The sequence below is a fragment of the Salvelinus sp. IW2-2015 genome, linkage group LG19, assembly GCF_002910315.2.
Source record: "Salvelinus sp. IW2-2015 linkage group LG19, ASM291031v2, whole genome shotgun sequence".
In the NCBI taxonomy this organism is placed as follows: Eukaryota; Metazoa; Chordata; class Actinopteri; order Salmoniformes; family Salmonidae; genus Salvelinus; species Salvelinus sp. IW2-2015.
The window spans coordinates 26,201,019-26,219,405 of record NC_036859.1 but is presented as its reverse complement, the minus strand read 5'-3'; the positions used below and the strand labels follow the sequence as shown (position 1 = coordinate 26,219,405).

General features: G+C 44.5%; 1 protein-coding gene across 2 annotated transcripts in view; it reads left to right on the top strand.

The window, feature by feature from the left end:
- LOC111979445 (ephrin type-B receptor 1) overlaps nucleotides 1-18,387 on the top strand; it is a 482,851-nt gene that overhangs the window by 443,528 nt on the left and 20,936 nt on the right. Inside the window, exons 10-13 of one of the 2 annotated variants that reach the window (XM_024009990.2) lie at nucleotides 2,857-2,979; nucleotides 3,908-4,155; nucleotides 6,858-7,073; nucleotides 17,863-18,012. In XM_024009990.2, the coding sequence (XP_023865758.1) occupies nucleotides 2,857-2,979; nucleotides 3,908-4,155; nucleotides 6,858-7,073; nucleotides 17,863-18,012 (737 nt within the window). Of the gene's footprint in view, nucleotides 1-2,790; nucleotides 2,980-3,907; nucleotides 4,156-6,857; nucleotides 7,074-17,862; nucleotides 18,013-18,387 lie in introns of both variants that reach the window. The other variant, XM_024009989.2, reaches the window with a different exon arrangement.

The following is an 18,387-nucleotide window of genomic DNA, read 5'->3' as shown; positions in this document are numbered from 1 at the left end:
ACACACACACACACACACACACACACACACACACACACACACACACACACACACACAACACCACCCAACACACCCACACACACCACACACACACACACGAACACAGAACACAAACAACACACCTTTGCATCCCATTTGCCTTTTTCCATATTCACAGACCCATGCCCCACTTCATGGTATATTTCAATGCAACAGTTTGTGTGTGTGTGTGTGTGTGTGTGTGTGTGTGTGCATGCCTATTTGCTTATGTTTCCCAGGCCTGAGATTCCTGAGCTGCGTTTCAGTCACACGCATGCACACACGTCCATAATGCCATTATAGAATGCAGAACTCCAAACCCTCTCATGGATTATCTGTAATCCAGTCTCCATGGAGTCTCTAATCAGCAATTACATCCACAGAGACAGGCTTCAAGGTAATTAGTGTGCTAGCCAGACAGAGCTTTCATTCAAGAGCTATATGTAAGGTACAAGCTACCTTGATCCCCTCCTTGAATAGAGATCCTATCCTTCCTATCCCCTTCTCAGCCCTCCACCACTTGACTCTGTTCAGCCTAGGTGCTGCATGTCTTGTAGATGAATGAGGTTCGTGAGGAGACGATGGGTTTATTTCAACCCTGGTGCCATATTGCAAAACCAGTCTGAGAGTGCTAATCAATGTCATTGAGAGAATTTACTCTCTGAAGTAATAGGATGTATGTTTGAATCTGTCTGTAGTTGCCTCTCACATGACGCCCTATTCCCTATATAGTGCACCACTTTTGACCAGAGCACTAGTATGTGACTGCCCTATGCGGCTCTAGTCAAATGTAGTGCATGACATAGTGGATAGGTTGCGATTTTAGGCGTATATTCTATGTTGTCAATTCATGTGTTGAATATGATTTTGACTACCCACAAGCCATCTCATCTGCCTCAGAAACAAGTGTTTCTCCATTCCCAGACATCCCCCAGACAGTGAACTGTACTCACCTATCTGTCGCTGGCGCTTAGAGCCGTTGGTTAGCGAGGCGGTTTTATCAGTTTATGAGCATCTATGGGGAGAGATGGTGGGGAAATTGGTTCCTCTGCGATCACAGGGCAGAGAGGAAGGGAGTGAGAGAGGAAAGAAAAAAGCTCTTTCTGTTTCTCCGTCTCTCTCTCATTCTGTCTCTCTCTCTCTCTTTCTCCTGGCTCTCGAAGGTTTACTGTTGGATAAAACGGATTCATCAAAACACTATTTTATTAGTGTCTGCTGTGGAGGAGTGCTTGTTCCTGGGAGAAAACAGGAGCCCTAATAGACTTGTGTACATTACTATAATTCCATTCACACAGGCTTGCTTGTTTGCCTACACCCAAAGACAGAGTCCTGGAAACCGGGGGTTGGAACCAAAATTAGTTATTCCAATCAGAACCACTATTTTTTTCGTTTCGTCCAGTGTTCCGACCAGCAAAATAAAGTTCTGAACCGGTTCAAACCAAAAATGTTTACCGGTTTATATTGTTCCTTTCTGTTTCTTTTTTAACTTGTGAAATCAACAGTTGTTTACATTTAGCTCATTAAATGACTTCACCAATCAGAGCAGACAGAGCAGGCAGGCTAGTTGTTTACATGCGTGATGGACAGACAAATGTAGCCTATGGCACAAGATTCGACTGGAATAATGCGGGTGGGGAGAGAGCAGGAGAGGGTTGAGAAGGAGGATTGAATCTCTGGCATCTTGTTATGACATGCATTATCTGAAGTATTTGAATTATATCTAGGAGGAGCAACTTCTATGGAGGAACTTTGAATGTCTTTTGAGCTCGCTAGCTAACAAGCTTGTGTGCAGAGCGGCAACAGAWTGAAAACACATCTTACCTTTTTGTAGTTAATAAATCCAATGTGAATTTCAAGGTTTATAGTATCCTTAGCTAGCAATGAAAAAGTTTATCCATTCTTCTCTAGCTAATTAAAAATCTCTCCCTATCTTCTGAATCGTGTGTAACGTCAGTACAGTAGCCTATGGTAACGTCAGTACAGTAGCCTATGGTAACGTCAGTACAGTAGCCTATGGTAACGTCAGTACAGTAAGCTATGGTAACGTCAGTACAGTAGACTATGGTAACGTCAGTACAGTAGCCATGGTAACGTCAGTACAGTAGCCTAGGTTAAGTCAGTACAGTAGCCTATGGTAACGTCAGTACAGTAGCCTATGGTAACATCAGTACAGTAGCCTATGGTAACGTCAGTACAGTAGCCTATGGTAACGTCAGTACAGTAGCCTATGGTAACGTCAGTACAGTAGCCTACGGTAACGTCAGTACAGTAGCCTATGCTTCGGTGGGGGGAGGGGCAGGTGTCCTAAACACACACACTGGCAAAGATTTTCAGTTTGCAGGCGGACACTGGAAAACGTTTCTGAGTGACAGAGTGAAGGGCTTTTCATAGGCGCTTTGTTGCGTTTTTTTTGTTCAACTAGAAAAAAATGCCTTGAACATAAAATAATGTTATTAACCGGTTCCCATGCTTTTAAAATAATGGTTCTGTTCCGGAATAGTATGGATCACTTTCATTGAAAAAATATTTTCTGTATTTTAGTTATGTTCCCTGAACCGCTTCTAACACCCGATGGAAACATCATTCTAATGCATAGATACCTTTTGAGAGGTTGTATTACAGCACAGCTACCTTTTTCATTGCACTATGCTGTTACATACATACTACATGGACATATGAATTCAATGTCCACCCACAGCCCATTTCACTACCAAAAACACAACAAATTCTGCACTCTCACTGATTGTTCATATCCACTCTGATTGGTTCTAGAGCTCTCCCTGAGAGCCGACATGTCTAACTGCCCCTCCCCAATGGGCTGCCCGACCCACTTCTCAGGCTCTCCGGGGATGAAGATCTACATCGACCCCTTCACTTATGAGGACCCCAACGAGGCCGTCCGGGAGTTCGCCAAGGAGATAGACGTCTCCACCGTCAAGATCGAAGAAGTCATCGGCGCAGGTAAATGTGAATGGATGTGTGTTTCTTTGTGCGTGGGCAGGTTGGTGGGTGGCAGAAATATCTTTAGCCTATAGCATCCCAGTCCCTGTACCAAGCTCTCTCTCTCTTTCTCTTTGTCTATCTCCCTATCTCTATTTCTTTCTCTCTCCCCCACCTCCCTCCCTCTCTATCCTCCCTCTCTCCCTTCCTAACTCCCTCCCTCTCTCCCTTCCTAACTCTCTTCCTCTCTCTCTCTGGGGACATGCCCTCCCTCGATGGGCCAGGCCAGACCTTCTTGACTGTATGGAGACATGCTCATTGGTGTTGATTCATACAAAGAGTTAAATAACAGCAGGCTAATGAGACAAGGACTGGAGTAGCCTCCGGTGGTCTGGCTGAGACACACTGCATGATAGGCGAGAGGAAACGAGAAAGGATAGGGGGAGGAGATGGAGGAGTGGGATGAAGGAAAAGATAGAGGAATGGGGGTTTGCTAATTACAGATTTCCGTTTTTTGTTTATTCAGTGGTGTGGGATCTCTGCAGGATGCCTAGAGGATGATGAGTAATCAAGGAATTGAAATAGTAGATATTTACTGTGAATTTGTTGTGTTGTTATTCTTGTAGCTTCTATTCATGAATGCCCTCCCCAGATTCTGAGCTGCTGTTCAACAAGATAGCCCCACTGTTGATCTCAAATGAGACAATTACTTTTGATTATTGAAAAAACAAAGGTCTAACTATCTTCTGCTTGTTAACTCTGGTCCAACATACATGTTGTATAAGGTCCCTGGTCATATAGGGTCCCTCTCGAGCCAGATTCGAGGTATTCCACTAGCGCAATCAAATGGATTTATATTTACTGAAATCTCAAGGTCTAATATTGACTTGATCTCTCTAGACTGTTGATCTAGCTCTATAACCACACACCACACCTCTCCCTCYCCCAGGTGAGTTTGGTGAGGTGTACAAGGGACGTCTGAAGCTCCCAGGCAAGAGGGAGATCTACGTAGCCATCAAGACCCTGAAGGCAGGATACGTGGAGAAGCAGAGGCGGGACTTCCTGTCCGAGGCTTCAATCATGGGACAGTTCGACCACCCCAACATCATCAGACTGGAGGGCGTGGTCACCAAGAGTCGGCCAGTCATGATCGTCACAGAGTTTATGGAGAACGGGGCCCTCGATTCCTTCCTGAGGGTGAGTTATAGAACGTGTGTGTATCAAGTGCCTTAGATTATGAGAGCTGCTCCACGATCAGCTGGTCCCCCTGTCCCATGTAATCTTTTCAACATGATTTAAAAGGCTAAACTGCTCCTAGATCAGCACTCCCAATCTAAAACACTTAATGAGTATAAACCCAGGAATATGGATGGTGTTCACTCCACTATGCCTTATTAATCATTTATAAACAATGCTTACCACCTCTTTTTTGTAGTTTCTTATAGTAAATGTGACTGTGGTAATAGTTTATTTACATGTTTTTTCTGTTCACATAATATGTATTATACAGTATGATGATATACACTGAGTATACAAAACATTAAGAACACCTGCTCTTTCCATGACATAGACTGACCAGGTGAATCCAGGTGAAATCTATGATCCCTTATTGATTAAAATCCACTTCAATCGGGGTAGATGAAGGGGAGGAGGATTTTTAAGCCTTGATACAATATAGACATGTGTGCCGTTCAGAGGGTGAATGGGCAAGACAAACGGGGTTTGGTAGTAGATGCCAGGCGCACTGGTTTGTGTCAAGAACTGCAACTATGCTGGGTTTTTGACACTCAGCAGTCTCCCTTCCCGTGTGTATCAAGAACCACCCAAAGGACATCCAGCCATCTTGACACAACTGTGGGAAGCATTAAAGCGTTGGGCCAGTAACCAAAAGGTTGCTGGATCGAATCCCAGAGCTGACAAGGTAAAAATCTGTTCTACCCTTGAGCAAGGCAGTTAACCCCGCTGTTCCCTGGGCGCCGAAGATGTGGATGTCGATTAAGGCAGCCCCCCGCACCTCAGAGGGGTTGGGTTAAATGCGTAAGACAAATTTCAGTTGAATGCATTCAGTTGTACAACTGACTAGGTATCCCGCTTTCCTTTCCCATTGGTGTCAACATGGGCCAGCATCCCTGTGTGTGTGTGTGTGTGTGTGTGGGGGGGGTTGCAACTCAATATTAGGAATGTGTTCTTAATTTTTGGCATACTCAGTGTATGTTGCACTAAGACTGCACTGGTTCATTGCAGCATGTTTGTGGCTTGATAAAACCAATAGTTAGAGTTACAGCTGATGGTATATGGGCAATGTAATGCACATTTGTCAGCCCGCAACAGGGCTTAGGCTTACAGAGCACACTCATCGTAGATTTGAGAATGTACTGAACCCAATTCCACCCTCCCCTCATCAAAGACTTCCTGAAATAGCCAACTTATGTCCTCCTCATTTAATTTCTCCACTCATGCCCCAAGCTCTTAATGGACTATCCCCTCGCTCTTTTGTAGCTTGGACGGAACGAGCGAGTGTACAGCTTAATCAATATTCAACCCTTATTTTTTTCTCTCCTTCCCTTCTTTCTTCCCTCCCTCCATCTCATGGATTGGTTTTCTACTCTACTTTGTTCTAATGCTGGTTTAAAGGGGCCCTTTGAAGTTGGCTTTGCTAGCCGCCACATCCGTCTTATGTTCCCATCGATCTTACCCTACCCTCTTATTTGTTAGTGTGTGTCAAAGCTCCTCTGAGCATTGGAGACACAGGGAGGAACTAGGAAGGGGTTGGGGGGAGAGAGAGAGCTCCCCCATGTGTGAGTGTTACCAACAGTGATGTACGATGTGCAATTTTCACTAGAAACATCCTCTAACCACTCGTTTTGATAGGATCGTGTTTGAATAATCCAATTTGGGAATCAAAATGAATTCCGTCCCCCTTCATTTGATGTAAAATAGGAAATAATATGCAATACAAGGGCTGTCTGGGACTGTGTCGATAGTGTGATACACTCTTAGAAAAAAAGGGTTCCAAAAGGGTTCTCCAGCTGTCCCCATAGGATAACCCTTTTTGCTTCCAGGTAGAACCTTTTTTGGTTCCAGGTAGAACCCTTTTGTGTTCCATGTAGAAGCCTCTAAGGAAAGGGTTCTACATTGGACCCAAAAGGGTTCTACCTGTATCCAAAAAGGGTTATTCAAAGGGTTCTCCTATAGGGACAGCCAAAGAACCCTTTTAGTTTCTAGATAGCACCTTTTTTCTAAGAGTGCAGCGTGAAAGTAAAAATCTAAAGATCAAATCACTTTAAGTGTAAAGCCTTGACGATTCCATCACAGACTCAGAAACAACTAGTTTGCTGTGTTGGAGAAGTGGGTTGCACAGAGATAGATAGGCAGCAGGTTAGGCTGTTTGTCACACCCTGTGTGTATGGATTATTGTACGTACTGTAGGTGTGACGGTAGATCTTGTACAAAAGTGTGCCCTTACTTCCTGACTGTGGTGACACGGATGTGTCCGTAGGCTTTTCTATTCTGGGAAAGAGATCCCAGAGGACGTGGAAGGAATTTGCAACACAGCCTCTTCGTGTCAGAACAGTGTTGGCTAGGCATGGTCTCTATACAATCTGACACTCACACAACATCTGTAGCATAGCATGCAAAATGTGCTTGTGTTAGTGTCATGTTGTTGCGGTTTTTAAATCAATTGCATTTCAATCATGTAGAATCATGCAATCAAATAGAACCGTGTCCGGTCTGAACATCTTCATGCCTAATACTTTGAAATAGTGTAGAATTCATTGAAGTATGGCTTGTTTATTGTCGACATCTCAGCTGAAAGGCCTGCAGATAGGCCTGTAGATGATAAGTTTAATTTCATGGCGCTAATAATCACCCTCTACCTCTCTCCATGTCTCCTGCAGCAAAACGACGGTCAGTTTACCGTAATCCAGCTGGTGGGCATGATGAGAGGCATCTCGGCGGGCATGAAGTACCTCTCTGAGATGAACTACGTCCATAGAGACCTGGCTGCCCGCAACATCCTGGTCAACAGCAACCTGGTCTGCAAGGTGTCCGACTTCGGACTTTCGCGCTACCTTCAGGACGATACCTCTGACCCTTCCTACACCAGCTCTCTGGTGAGTCCTACTCTCTGAACCCCCCAAAAAAGATTTTCTCACCTTTATGTTTTGAAATGGATAGGTTGGTTCATAGCAACAAGACTGTCTGAAGACGGGCGACATAGAAGAGGGAGGGTTCTGGGATTGATGTTTATGAAGTGTGTCTCCACTGTGATGTGTCTCCTCCAATTGTTGTCAACAAACAACATACCGGCATTCGGCGTATTATGATAGAGGAGGAAGGTGATTCATTGGTATGTTTTTAGACACACTTAGTCATGGCCCTTTTGTTGTGAGTGTAGTTGTGAGTAGTTGTGTGTGTGTCTAGGACTGCTTGAATAAAATAGAGGTAACTGGTACATCAGAAGAACTACAGCACTTCTGTCAGGCCATCTCTCATGCATTTCCTTTCAGTCTTCCTCGCCACTCACTTTTCTCTTTCTCAGTCACTCGCTCTCTTACCTCCATCTATTCTCTTTTACATTCCACAAGCCTTCTCTCTTCCTTCTCCTCCCTCTTTCTACTAGTCACGGACTATGACTGTCACATCTTCATTAGTGCAGAGACTCTGGGGAAGAACTCCTCTCTCCCCTCTGTCATTGGGATGCGTGGGATGCAGGGAAACCAAAGAGCATCTAAGCCCCTCAATCTGACAGCTAGCGCACCGTCCCTCCTCACTCCTCGGGATCTGGACCTGGTCGCCCTGTCCCCCGCTCATCATGCATTATTCCTGGGGCATCATGGAAGGGTTTGGGCCCCTAATTAACACCACAGAGGTACAGATTTGTAATTATTAGACACTATGGCTGGTGTATCTGACTCCATCTCCTCCCCGCTCTGTTTTCGATGTCATCCACAACACACTCACACTCTCGTATCTGAATACAGTGCAAGGTTATGAGGGCTTGTTGTGTGAGTGTGTGTGACCTGCATTGACTTTTATTTGAAACGACTGCTAATGAGTTATTTGTAATGGTTTATTATTCAGTTGCTCCTGACAGTTGGAGGGAATACAGTGAGTCTGCCTGGTGCAGTACACCAGAGTCTGTTCTTTAGTGAGGCCAGTTGTTTTAAAGGATGTAGTGAAACGGCTCGCTGCTTTGACGAAACTGCCTGAGGGCAACTTTTGTCAAATAATTTATATGCACACACTGTGCATGAGGAAATAAAATATATTTCCAATATGTATGAGTAATTTACAACTAAAAACTCTAAGATGTTCTAAAAATAAAGGTGGTAAGGCATCTAAACATCAGCTATCAAGATAGTACAAATATAGGAGAGTAAATGTAGTTCTTATCTATCTAAACATAGGAGATGATCTTTGAGAAGTCAAGGACAAGACAACAACAATACAAACCCACGTCTACCTTTATTTAGAGAGCAGAAGATGATTATATTAGAACTCAACCATGTGTGTGCGTGCGTGCGTGCGTGTGTGTGTGTGTGCGTCTGCGCGTGTGTGTGTGTGTGCGTGTGCGCGCGTGTGTGTGTGTGCACATGCGTGACTGTGCTTGTGCGTGCTTGAATGTGTCTGAGTCTCAGGTGTGAACGGGAAGTGTGACAGGTTTTGTAGAGGGGACGTGACCTCCTGTTGGTGGGTTTGGGAAGTGAATTGGCCACTAGGAAGGCAGACCGACCTGGGTCTCTGTGACCCCTGCGGTTAAGCCCTGCTAAAGGTGTTTTTCCTGAACAACAAGTAAATAAGAAATACAAGATCACCTTCTGTCGGCTGTCAATCTTGTTGATGCTACAGAGGTTCAGAAGGGGTTCAAGGTTAGAATTGGACTATAGATTATGTATTTGATGTTTGCCTGTTTCATGTACAAGACTTCTTGAATATTAGATGATGCATCTCAAGGGTTTCATACTGTAACGAGATTCAAAATATAGATAGATTTTGGCTTTATTATGAACTCCTTTCAAAAAAAGATATGGTGCAATGCCACATTGCTTTCACAGCAACTGTTTGTGTGCTTAACCTTTACCCAACCCAGGTATTCCCATTGAGATAGGACCTCTATGACACCAGAGGCCTGACACATAACACATAGACATAAACAGCTATTTGCACTCCATCCATAAGCAAACCAGAGTCACACAACAGTCTCTTCAAGCGTTCCCCTTGACCTTACCGTGTCTGAGCACTAGCTTGGTCCTGACTGTCCTGGGGGAACGTTCTGGGAATGTTCTCTATCCACAAGGGAGAAGTTGTGGAGATGTTTGGCAGAGAGTCGGGGTCCTTGGGTCTCTCATGCATTCCTCTAATTAAGCTATGCATGTTGCCAAGCCTCCACAATGCCACGGCAGCTCCTTTAAATCGCTGACCTCCCTCCGCCGGTTACGAGGTGAACACTAAGGCAATCACAGAGCGAGGCCAGCGCGGCGGGCGAAGGCCGAGGGAATAAGGAAAATGTTATTCCGCCGACGACCCGTGAATTACGGCGCCATCAACCTCCTCTTCCTGCAAATGAATCACCTCATTTTTCCTGTCCTTCCTTTGTCATGTTTTCCTCCTATTTCGGGGTGACCAATTACCTGGCCTCCAGAGAGGTGCTGGGGAAGTTGCTGGAGGACATGCTGTTAATTGCATAGTGTTAACCCTGGGGTTGGAGCTCACACTACGGACATAAGTTTACCTTCTTTCTCTTATTCTTTCTACTTATTTCTACAGCTATATTAGCACTATAATAGTTATATCTATCTATCTATCTATCTATCTATCTCTCTACAGTCGAAGTCGGAAGTTTACATACACTTAGGTTGGAGTCATTAAAACTCGTTTCAACCACTCCACAAATTTCTTGTTAACAAACTATAGTTTTGGCAAGTCGGTTAGGACATCTACTTTGTGCACGACACAAGTCATTTTTCCAACAATTGTTTACAGATAGATGATTTCACTTATAATTCACTATATTACAATTCTAGTGGGTCAGAAGTTTACATACACTAAGTTGACTGTGCCTTTAAACAGCTTGGAAAATTCCCGAAAATTATGTCATGGCTTTACAAGCATCTGAGAGGCTAATTGATATCATTTGAGTCAATTGGAGGTGTACCTGTGGATGTATTTCAAGGCCTACCTTCAAACTCAGTGCCTCTTTGCTTGACATCATGGGAAAGTCAAAAGAAATCAGCCAAGACCTCAGAAAGCAAATTGTAGACCTCCACAAGTCTGGTTCATCCTTGGGAGCAATTTCCAAACGCCTGAAAGTACCATGTTCATCTGTACAAACAATAGTACGCAAGTATAAACACCATGGGACCACGCAGCCGTCATACCGCTCAGGAAGGAGATGCGTTCTGTCTCCTAGAGATGAACGTACTTTGGTGCATATAAGTGCAAATCAATCCCAGATCAACAGCAAAGGACCCTGTGAAGATGCTGGAGGAAACAGGTACAAAAGTATCTATATCCACAGTAAAACGAGTCCTATATTGACATAACCTGAAAGGCCACTCAGCAAGGAAGAAGCCACTGCTCCAAAACCGCCCAAAAAATCCAGACTACGGTTTGCAACGGCACATGGGGACAAAGATCGTACTTTTTGGAGAAATGTCCTCTGGTCTGATGAAACAAAAATAGAACTGTTTGGCCATAATGATTGGAGGAAAATGGGGGAGGCTTGCAAACCGAAGGACACCATTCCAACCATGAAGCACGGGGGTGGCAGCATCATGTTGTGGGGATGCTTTGCTGCAGGAGAGACTGGTGCACTTCACAAAATAGATGGCATCATGAGGTAGGAAAATTATGTGGATATATTGAAGCAACATCTCAAGACATCAGTCAGGAAGTTAAAGCTTGGTCGCAAATRGGTCTTCCAAATGGACAATGACACCAAGCATTCTTCCAAAGTTGTGGCAAAATATCTTAAGGACAACAAAGTCAAGGTATTGGAGTGGCCATCACAAAGCCCTGACCTCAATCCTATAGAACAGCATGTGCGAGCAAGAAGGCCTATAAACCTGACTCAGTTACACCAGCTCTGTCAAAAGAAATGGGCCAAAATTCACCCAACTTATTGTGGGAAGCTTGTGGAAGGCTACCCGAAACGTTTGACCCAAGTTAAACAATTTAAAGGCAATGCTACCTAATACTAATTGAGCGTATGTAAACTTCTGACCCACTGGGAATRTGATGAAAGAAATAAAATGCTGAAATAAATAATTCTCTCAACTATTATTCTRACATTTCACAGTCTTAAAATAAAGTGGTGATCCTAACTGACCTAAGACAGGGAATTTTGCGAGGATTAAATGTCAGGAATTGTGAAAAACAGAGTTTAAATGTATTTGGCTAAGGTGTATGTTAACGTCCGACTATAACTGTATCTATCTAGTCTTTTTCCTGAGTGACCCAGAGGCTCAAGGAAGGACAGGCAGTGTCGACGTGATGAGTGGTGTGTCACACAGTATTTGCTGTGTGTGTGTAAAGTGGCTGAATGCTCTCCACACCGTGGAGTGTTAGTGGTTAAAGATGTGAAAGGCTTTCAGTGGCTAATGGTGAGAGGTTGTGTGTGTGAAAAAGATTGGTGACTGGAAAGTGCAATGCAATCACACATTGTATTGAAAGCCAATGCCCTGAGGAGTAGAGAGAGCTGGCATTTGTGATTCAAGAGTGGTTGTATGTGGTTGTATGTTGGGCAGATGCCTCCCGTGTCACACGATGTATGTTGAGACTGAGAGGGTTGTGTGTGTGTGTATGGGTACGTCAATGCGTGTAAGTGTGAGTACGTCCATGTAGAGTTCTGCGCGGGACTGTTTTCTTCATCCCGCCCACTCTTGCTGCTTTTCAGACCAGGCCCGTCCGCTCCTGCCGACTTCGTGTCCGACTCCCACCCGCAAGAACTGGTCCCAAACCCAACCGCAGTCCCGCAATGTTATTTTAGGTGTGTGACACAGCACGCTTTGCAGCCCCGGTCCCAGCAATTTTGCCACACTCGTCAAGATCATAATGCGCAAAAATAGCTTTAGAATTCTGTTAAAATACCAGAGATTCTCATGTGGCCAATTTGCATTTTTGGGCTACACTCTTAGCCCCCGTAGGAGAACCCTTTGAAGAACCCTTTATGGTTCCAGGTAGAACCCATTTAGGGTCCATGTAGAACCCTTTGCACAGAGGGTTCTACATTAAAACCCCTTAAAGGGTTCTACCTGGAACCAAAAAGGGTTGTACCTGGAACCAAAAAGGATTCTACTACGGGGACAGTCCAAGAACCCTTTTTTCTGTATATCAGCCTACAGGGTAGACGCAGTTTGAAAGAGAGTAGAGTTGGGGTGAATATAGTTGAATGGACACTTAGGGGGCTTTCACACCAAAATGGTTACTGCCACTTTCACCATGATCCTTAGCGATACTTTGGTGCCATTCAGCCCCAATCAGCAATATGGCGCGTTTCAAATTCAAATACTTCCAGCTTCATGTGCCATCGGGACATTTAGGAATATGTGGATGACGTCAGCGCTGCTATCTACTGATTTTAATGTCTATGGCTTCACCACACTTACCGTCTGGCGCTATCAAACCCTTTGCTGTTTGATTGTCTTCCATTTGCATTCTTTCCTCTTTCCCTTCCTTTTCCTTGGCATATAGCCCAAAGCCTCTTGTAAGTTTGTCACTTGTGTGAAATATTGATGTGGTCAAAGTTACTGGGGACTTATGGGTAAAGAAGTGAAAAACTTGGAGGAAAGTTGCCATTTGGTCTAAAGGGCCAGGATGTCCTTGCTCTCAAGAGTGCTTTTATAGGGACCAATATAGACATTTACATTTACATTTAAGTCATTTAGCAGACGCTCTTATCCAGACCCTGAGCGTATGCAGCATTCATGTCCCTAACAGGGTTGTGTTCAATTCAATTTTATTTGTTATGAGGGTTGTGTTCATTACAGCACGTAATGGAAAACGTTTTAAAACGTTTTACAACAGAAAACAAAAAACAAGCGTTATTTTATTGGACAAGCACAATTAGTTGTTTTTTTCAGTCTGTTTTCTTCTGTTTAGTCCCTTATGAACATGACTCAAGGGGTCGTCTTTGCTTCTCTTGATTGTAGGCAAATTGTATTTACATTGCTGTACCAAATAATGAAAACTGTACCAGGAAGTGCTTGACAAACGCATCCATCCAGACTCCATTATCAAAGCGGGGGAACATGGCTTCTTCTCCAAGTGTTTTCATGTTTGATTTATACCTCTTGTCATGTGTGCCAGATCGGGCTGATATCTGTGACTGAGGTGGGCATTGATGAACCACCATCTGTGCCTGCATTGATTTACACTGTGTGGGCAGAGCATGATTCAGACATGGTATTCCACTGCATAGCACACTGAATGGGTAACCAGGTTTAATATGGGACAAAGATTTTGTCATAACACCCCAGTTCATAGACTGACAGTAGACAATATGGGATGTTTCTGGCCACTCTGTCAGTTAGTAAGCTAGCGAGGTACCACAAATTAAGTCAGATGTCAGATTCTTCTATAGTTTTTGTGAGAGAAGAGAGAAAGACAGAGAGAGTGACAGAGAGAGACATAAAGAGAGAGAGACAGAGAGATGGAGAACAGAGAAAAACAGAGAGATAGAGAACAGAGAGAGAGAGTGAGAGATAAAAGAGAGAGAGAGAGATAGGGTCACAGCATGCTAGTTCCTGAGAACAGAAAACACTGTAACACTGTTAAATGACACAAGAAGAGACACATCAGTTCGTTCTTAAACATCCCAGGTGATCTCTTATGTGATGAGTCTCAGTGTGCTGTAAGCTGTAATTGCCTATGTTCAACCTCCTCAGAGTCATCTCAAGGGGACAGAATCCAAGGTCGCAGTCTAATATTAAACCACTGGAAAAGCTTGACAAAGATGTGCAAATGCATGATAAAAACATAGGATCCACGCTGGGTTTAATTTGAGGGGCCCCTAGTGGCTCCTGAGTCATTAGGGGCCACAGAGGAAGTTACTCAAGGGGAGAGGGCATTTCCAGAGGTGGTGTCATCAAGTTGACGATGTGAAGGTATATATTAACTGCAAAGACTACACAGACAACGTTTATTAAAGGTCGGATTTCATACCACTTTGAGACCACCTGAGAAGTGTGTTAAAATAACTTTGTCCTATAGAGGAGCATAGCCCTCATGTGACTCCTAGACTAGACTATTTAATTTAATTAAATAGCCATAGAATATGTGGGAACTTGGTGAARTGATGCCTGAAATAGTTCCAGGGAGTCAAATGTAAGTTCCTTTGAAGTTTGAAGTGGAACCTATTCTCCATTGCCCTGTAGACAGTGGAACGGTAGAAGGGCCTGCCTCTCCCAGACAGTCCCTGGAGTGTATTCTCTGTCTGTCTGGTCTGTCTGGTCTGTCTGGTCTGTCTTTGTATTTGGACAGACTTCCAGCGATCGTTGCTTTCGGGACATTAAACGTCAGTTGATGGAGCACTTTGCCCAGCCTAAGTAAATGAGCTCGGGACTACTTGAGTGTGCATTGTTTAGGAATGGATTATCAAAAAGTTGGGGCATGGTACTGTGTCATGGGCATTACTGGGAGTTCACACATTTTTATTCCACAGGAATGAATCTGCATTTGGGGACAGCTGCTGCTTTAGCAACAACATGATGGTACTGTTTGATGTCTCTTGGAGAGATGTGGTGGGTGAGGTTGCATGCCTCAGCAATGAAAAACAAAACACGGTGTTAAAGGATTGAGGACTCTCATAGTGGGAGAAGATCGTTCAGGGGATTTCATCTACATTTACTAGGACACCAAGGCAGGGCATTGCTCCAGTTTGTGTAGAGTGATACAAACTGCCATTTGACTCTAGATTTCCCTTCAGTCTATAGATTGCTAGTGACATGCACCATTGAATTGCTGGATACATACTGCATCTCTCATAGTACACGTTAGCAATTGCAGGTGTCCCACTTGTAAAAGCTGAAGAACATACGCACATCCAGGTTCTTTTTGCAGGTTTTGGAGTTGTAGGTGAACTCATGGAGAATGAAAAGGAAAAGGCTGCACACTGCTGCTCATGCTCCTAGGGGATTTACAACAACGTTTTGATCAGGCATATATTTCCTTTTTATTTTCTCATGTTTCCTAGGGAGCTCCTCAAAACGCACACACTCTGCACCTGAACACATGTTCATTCCCTCAGACCTCAGACCTGTCTGTCACAAATCGCCACACCATCCGCCATGTCCCATGATCCTCCTTAACCCTGACAGCACTCTGTCCACTCCCTGCAGGTCACTACACCTGTCACTTTATCTGTCACAACCRGTCACGACCAGTTACAACCTGTCACAGCTAGTCAGTACTACTCACTTTGTGTCAGATCATCTTGTTGACATCAGCGTGGTGACCCTCTGCTGGTGTTTGAAGTTGATCTGGAGGGAACTGTTTAAAGTGAGAATCCTTGCAATGCTCCATGTCTCAGTATGGCTGGTCCGCAATAATCAAGTATAAAACTGTTGTTTTGTGTCCTAAAGTCACGTTGTATATATAATCTAGTTTCAAAAGAATTCGTGAGAGAACAATTATGCTCTCATGTTGACATTAATTAAGATCTGAATATCCTTTATGTGATGAGCAGCTAACTGAAGAGATTGATGGAGCTTGGCTGGAGGTTGATATACGGTTTAGCTTAGAGCGGTTGTTTTACATGAAGGCATGTCTCTGTGTGTGCTCTCTAAGACTCAAGGCCACCACATAGAACAGCATGTTCCTTTCTCACTGGCTTGTACTGTCTGCCTTGCTAGTGAAATGGTATTGGCTGTCTCAGACACACGCATGCTCTCTCTCTTTCTCTCTTTCTTTCTTTCTCTCTCGCTTTCCCTCTCTTCCTCTCTCCCTCCCTGGGGTATTCACAGTATTTTCTCCTCCTAAGTTAATAAATAAAAATCCAATGCTGCTTTTTATTATATATTTGTCTTCTTCCTCTGTCTGTTTTCCTGCCCGGTCTGTTCTGTTCAGCAGCACTTTGTGTTATTAAAGTGTTGTTTTGGCAGGGCCGGGGCGCTAGCAACTAGCTCGCCCACAGAGGTAATTACTGACGATCTGCATAGCTGCCTCACGAACGCAGCAGCCGTGAAAATGTTATTAGCTTAGCCTGTCTGCGAGGAGCGGTGCAAGGTGACGTTGGGGGGGTGGGGGGTAAGAAGTCTTCCTAGCCATCGTGCTTCTGCATTGCTTACTCTTCTGAGTTTTAGTTACTGTGAAGAAACTTTGTGACAGCTGCTTATCTAAAAAGGGCTGTATAAATACATTTGATTGAAATGTGATTGATATGGAGAGCTCTAATACAAGGCGTTGAGGTCAGAGCTCAGATAGAGGAACTTGGAAGAGACAGTGTATTTATTATTTCTTACTCTTCGTTTCACTGGCGTGTGTCCAAGTCCAAAATAGTCGCTTTGAAGTATGGTCTAGCAAAGTTAGAGAGATAGATGGAGAGCAGGGTTTCTTTTTCATTGGTGCAGTTGATCTTTGTATTCATGTGTTTTTCTATAGCCCTTTGACAGAACGGAATAAAAATAGACCTTTGGTGCCGGAATCAATGAGAGGCATTAGTTACTGGAAGAGGAACCCTGGGATCTGAGAAAAGCACAACGTCATCAGAGCCTCAGATAGATCTCCATCAGTCTTCTTTTTCCTCAACGAATTACAAAAACACACTTCCATATAGAATCACTCCCAACCTCTTTCTCCCTCTCTCGCTCACTCACTCACACACCTCCTCCTACACTCCCTGCTCTGCCTCCACTGAGGTCAGAGGTTAACATCATGTTCAGGGTTAGGAGCTCACAGAGGTCAAACGCTCTGAGCTAGGCCTTAACGAGGCTCAGTCTGAGTTCCTCTGGACTCTACACACCCACACACACACACACGACACACACACACACACACACCACACACACAACACACACCAACACACACACACACACACACACACACACACACACACCACGCACCACACCACGCACACACACGGCACACACGAGCACACACATAATTGCACACAGACACACACACTCTTGCACACACACAACACACACACACACACACCACAACACACACACACACACACACAACACCACACACACACACACACACACACACACACACACACACACACACACACAACACACACACACACACACACACCACCACACACAATACATCTCCTGGTCAGAGAAGGAGGTCAGAGAAAGCAGGAGAGCAGGTGGCCTTTCTCGCTCTCCCGTCTCTCCTTTTCAAGCCCGCTTAATCTACACATGCACAGTGTTTAACTTAATTGGCATTATTAAGGCGCTGGCCGGATACAATGGAAAACCGCCAAGGGCCTACAAACAGGTGTGTGTGTGTTAGAGAAATCTTAAACAAGCCCACCCGTCCAATTTCAATTCAGTACCGATGCATGCCGCTGCAGGCCCAGTAGCCAAATACAAAAGACACGCTCGACAGGCGCGCTCAAACCCCGACCAAACCCCTCTTATTCAAACTCATGTGCACCGAGAGAGATGTGCTGTGGTTCGATGTGTGAGGAGGAACAGAGGTTCCCTGCTGCTGGATCGATAGGGGATGGAGGGAAGGAGGAGTGGAGGGATAGAGAGATTGTAGTTGTCTTTTGGTTCGAAGGGTTTTAATTGGACTAATCATGTCGTTCTCTCTCCCTCTTCCGCTCTCTCTCTCCCCTCTCTTTCTCTGCCCTCCCTCTCTCTCTCTCCCCCTACCTCCCTCCCCTCCCTCTCTCTCTCCCTCTCTCTCCCCTTCCCTTCCCCTCTATTCCTCCCCTCTCTCTCTCCCTCTCAGGGGGGTAAGATCCCGGTGAGGTGGACGGCTCCAGAGGCCATCGCCTACAGGAAGTTCACCTCAGCCAGTGACGTGTGGAGCTACGGCATCGTCATGTGGGAAGTGATGTCATTCGGAGAGAGACCCTACTGGGACATGTCTAATCAGGATGTGAGTATTATTGTCATGTTGAACATTTAAATGTTGTTCTAAGGCGTATAGAAATATTCATATAATTCAAAATTCCAATCAAATTAATTTATGAAGCCCTCTTTACATAAGCAGTAGTCACAAAAGTGATTTTACAGTAACCGGGCTAAGACCCCAAAGCAGAGGCAGTGAATGAGTATTCAGATGACCCTTCTATTTGTTTATGTTGTGTCATAAAATGGAACCTTCTCAGACATAACAACTCAGCTAGACAAGAGGATTCACCACTGGAAATGTCCTTGACAATGAGCAGATTCTCACAAAGGCAGAATTTCACACGAGCACGTTACCTCCTCTGTCCTTCTTTTTGCTATGTCCCCCGAATCTCACACATGC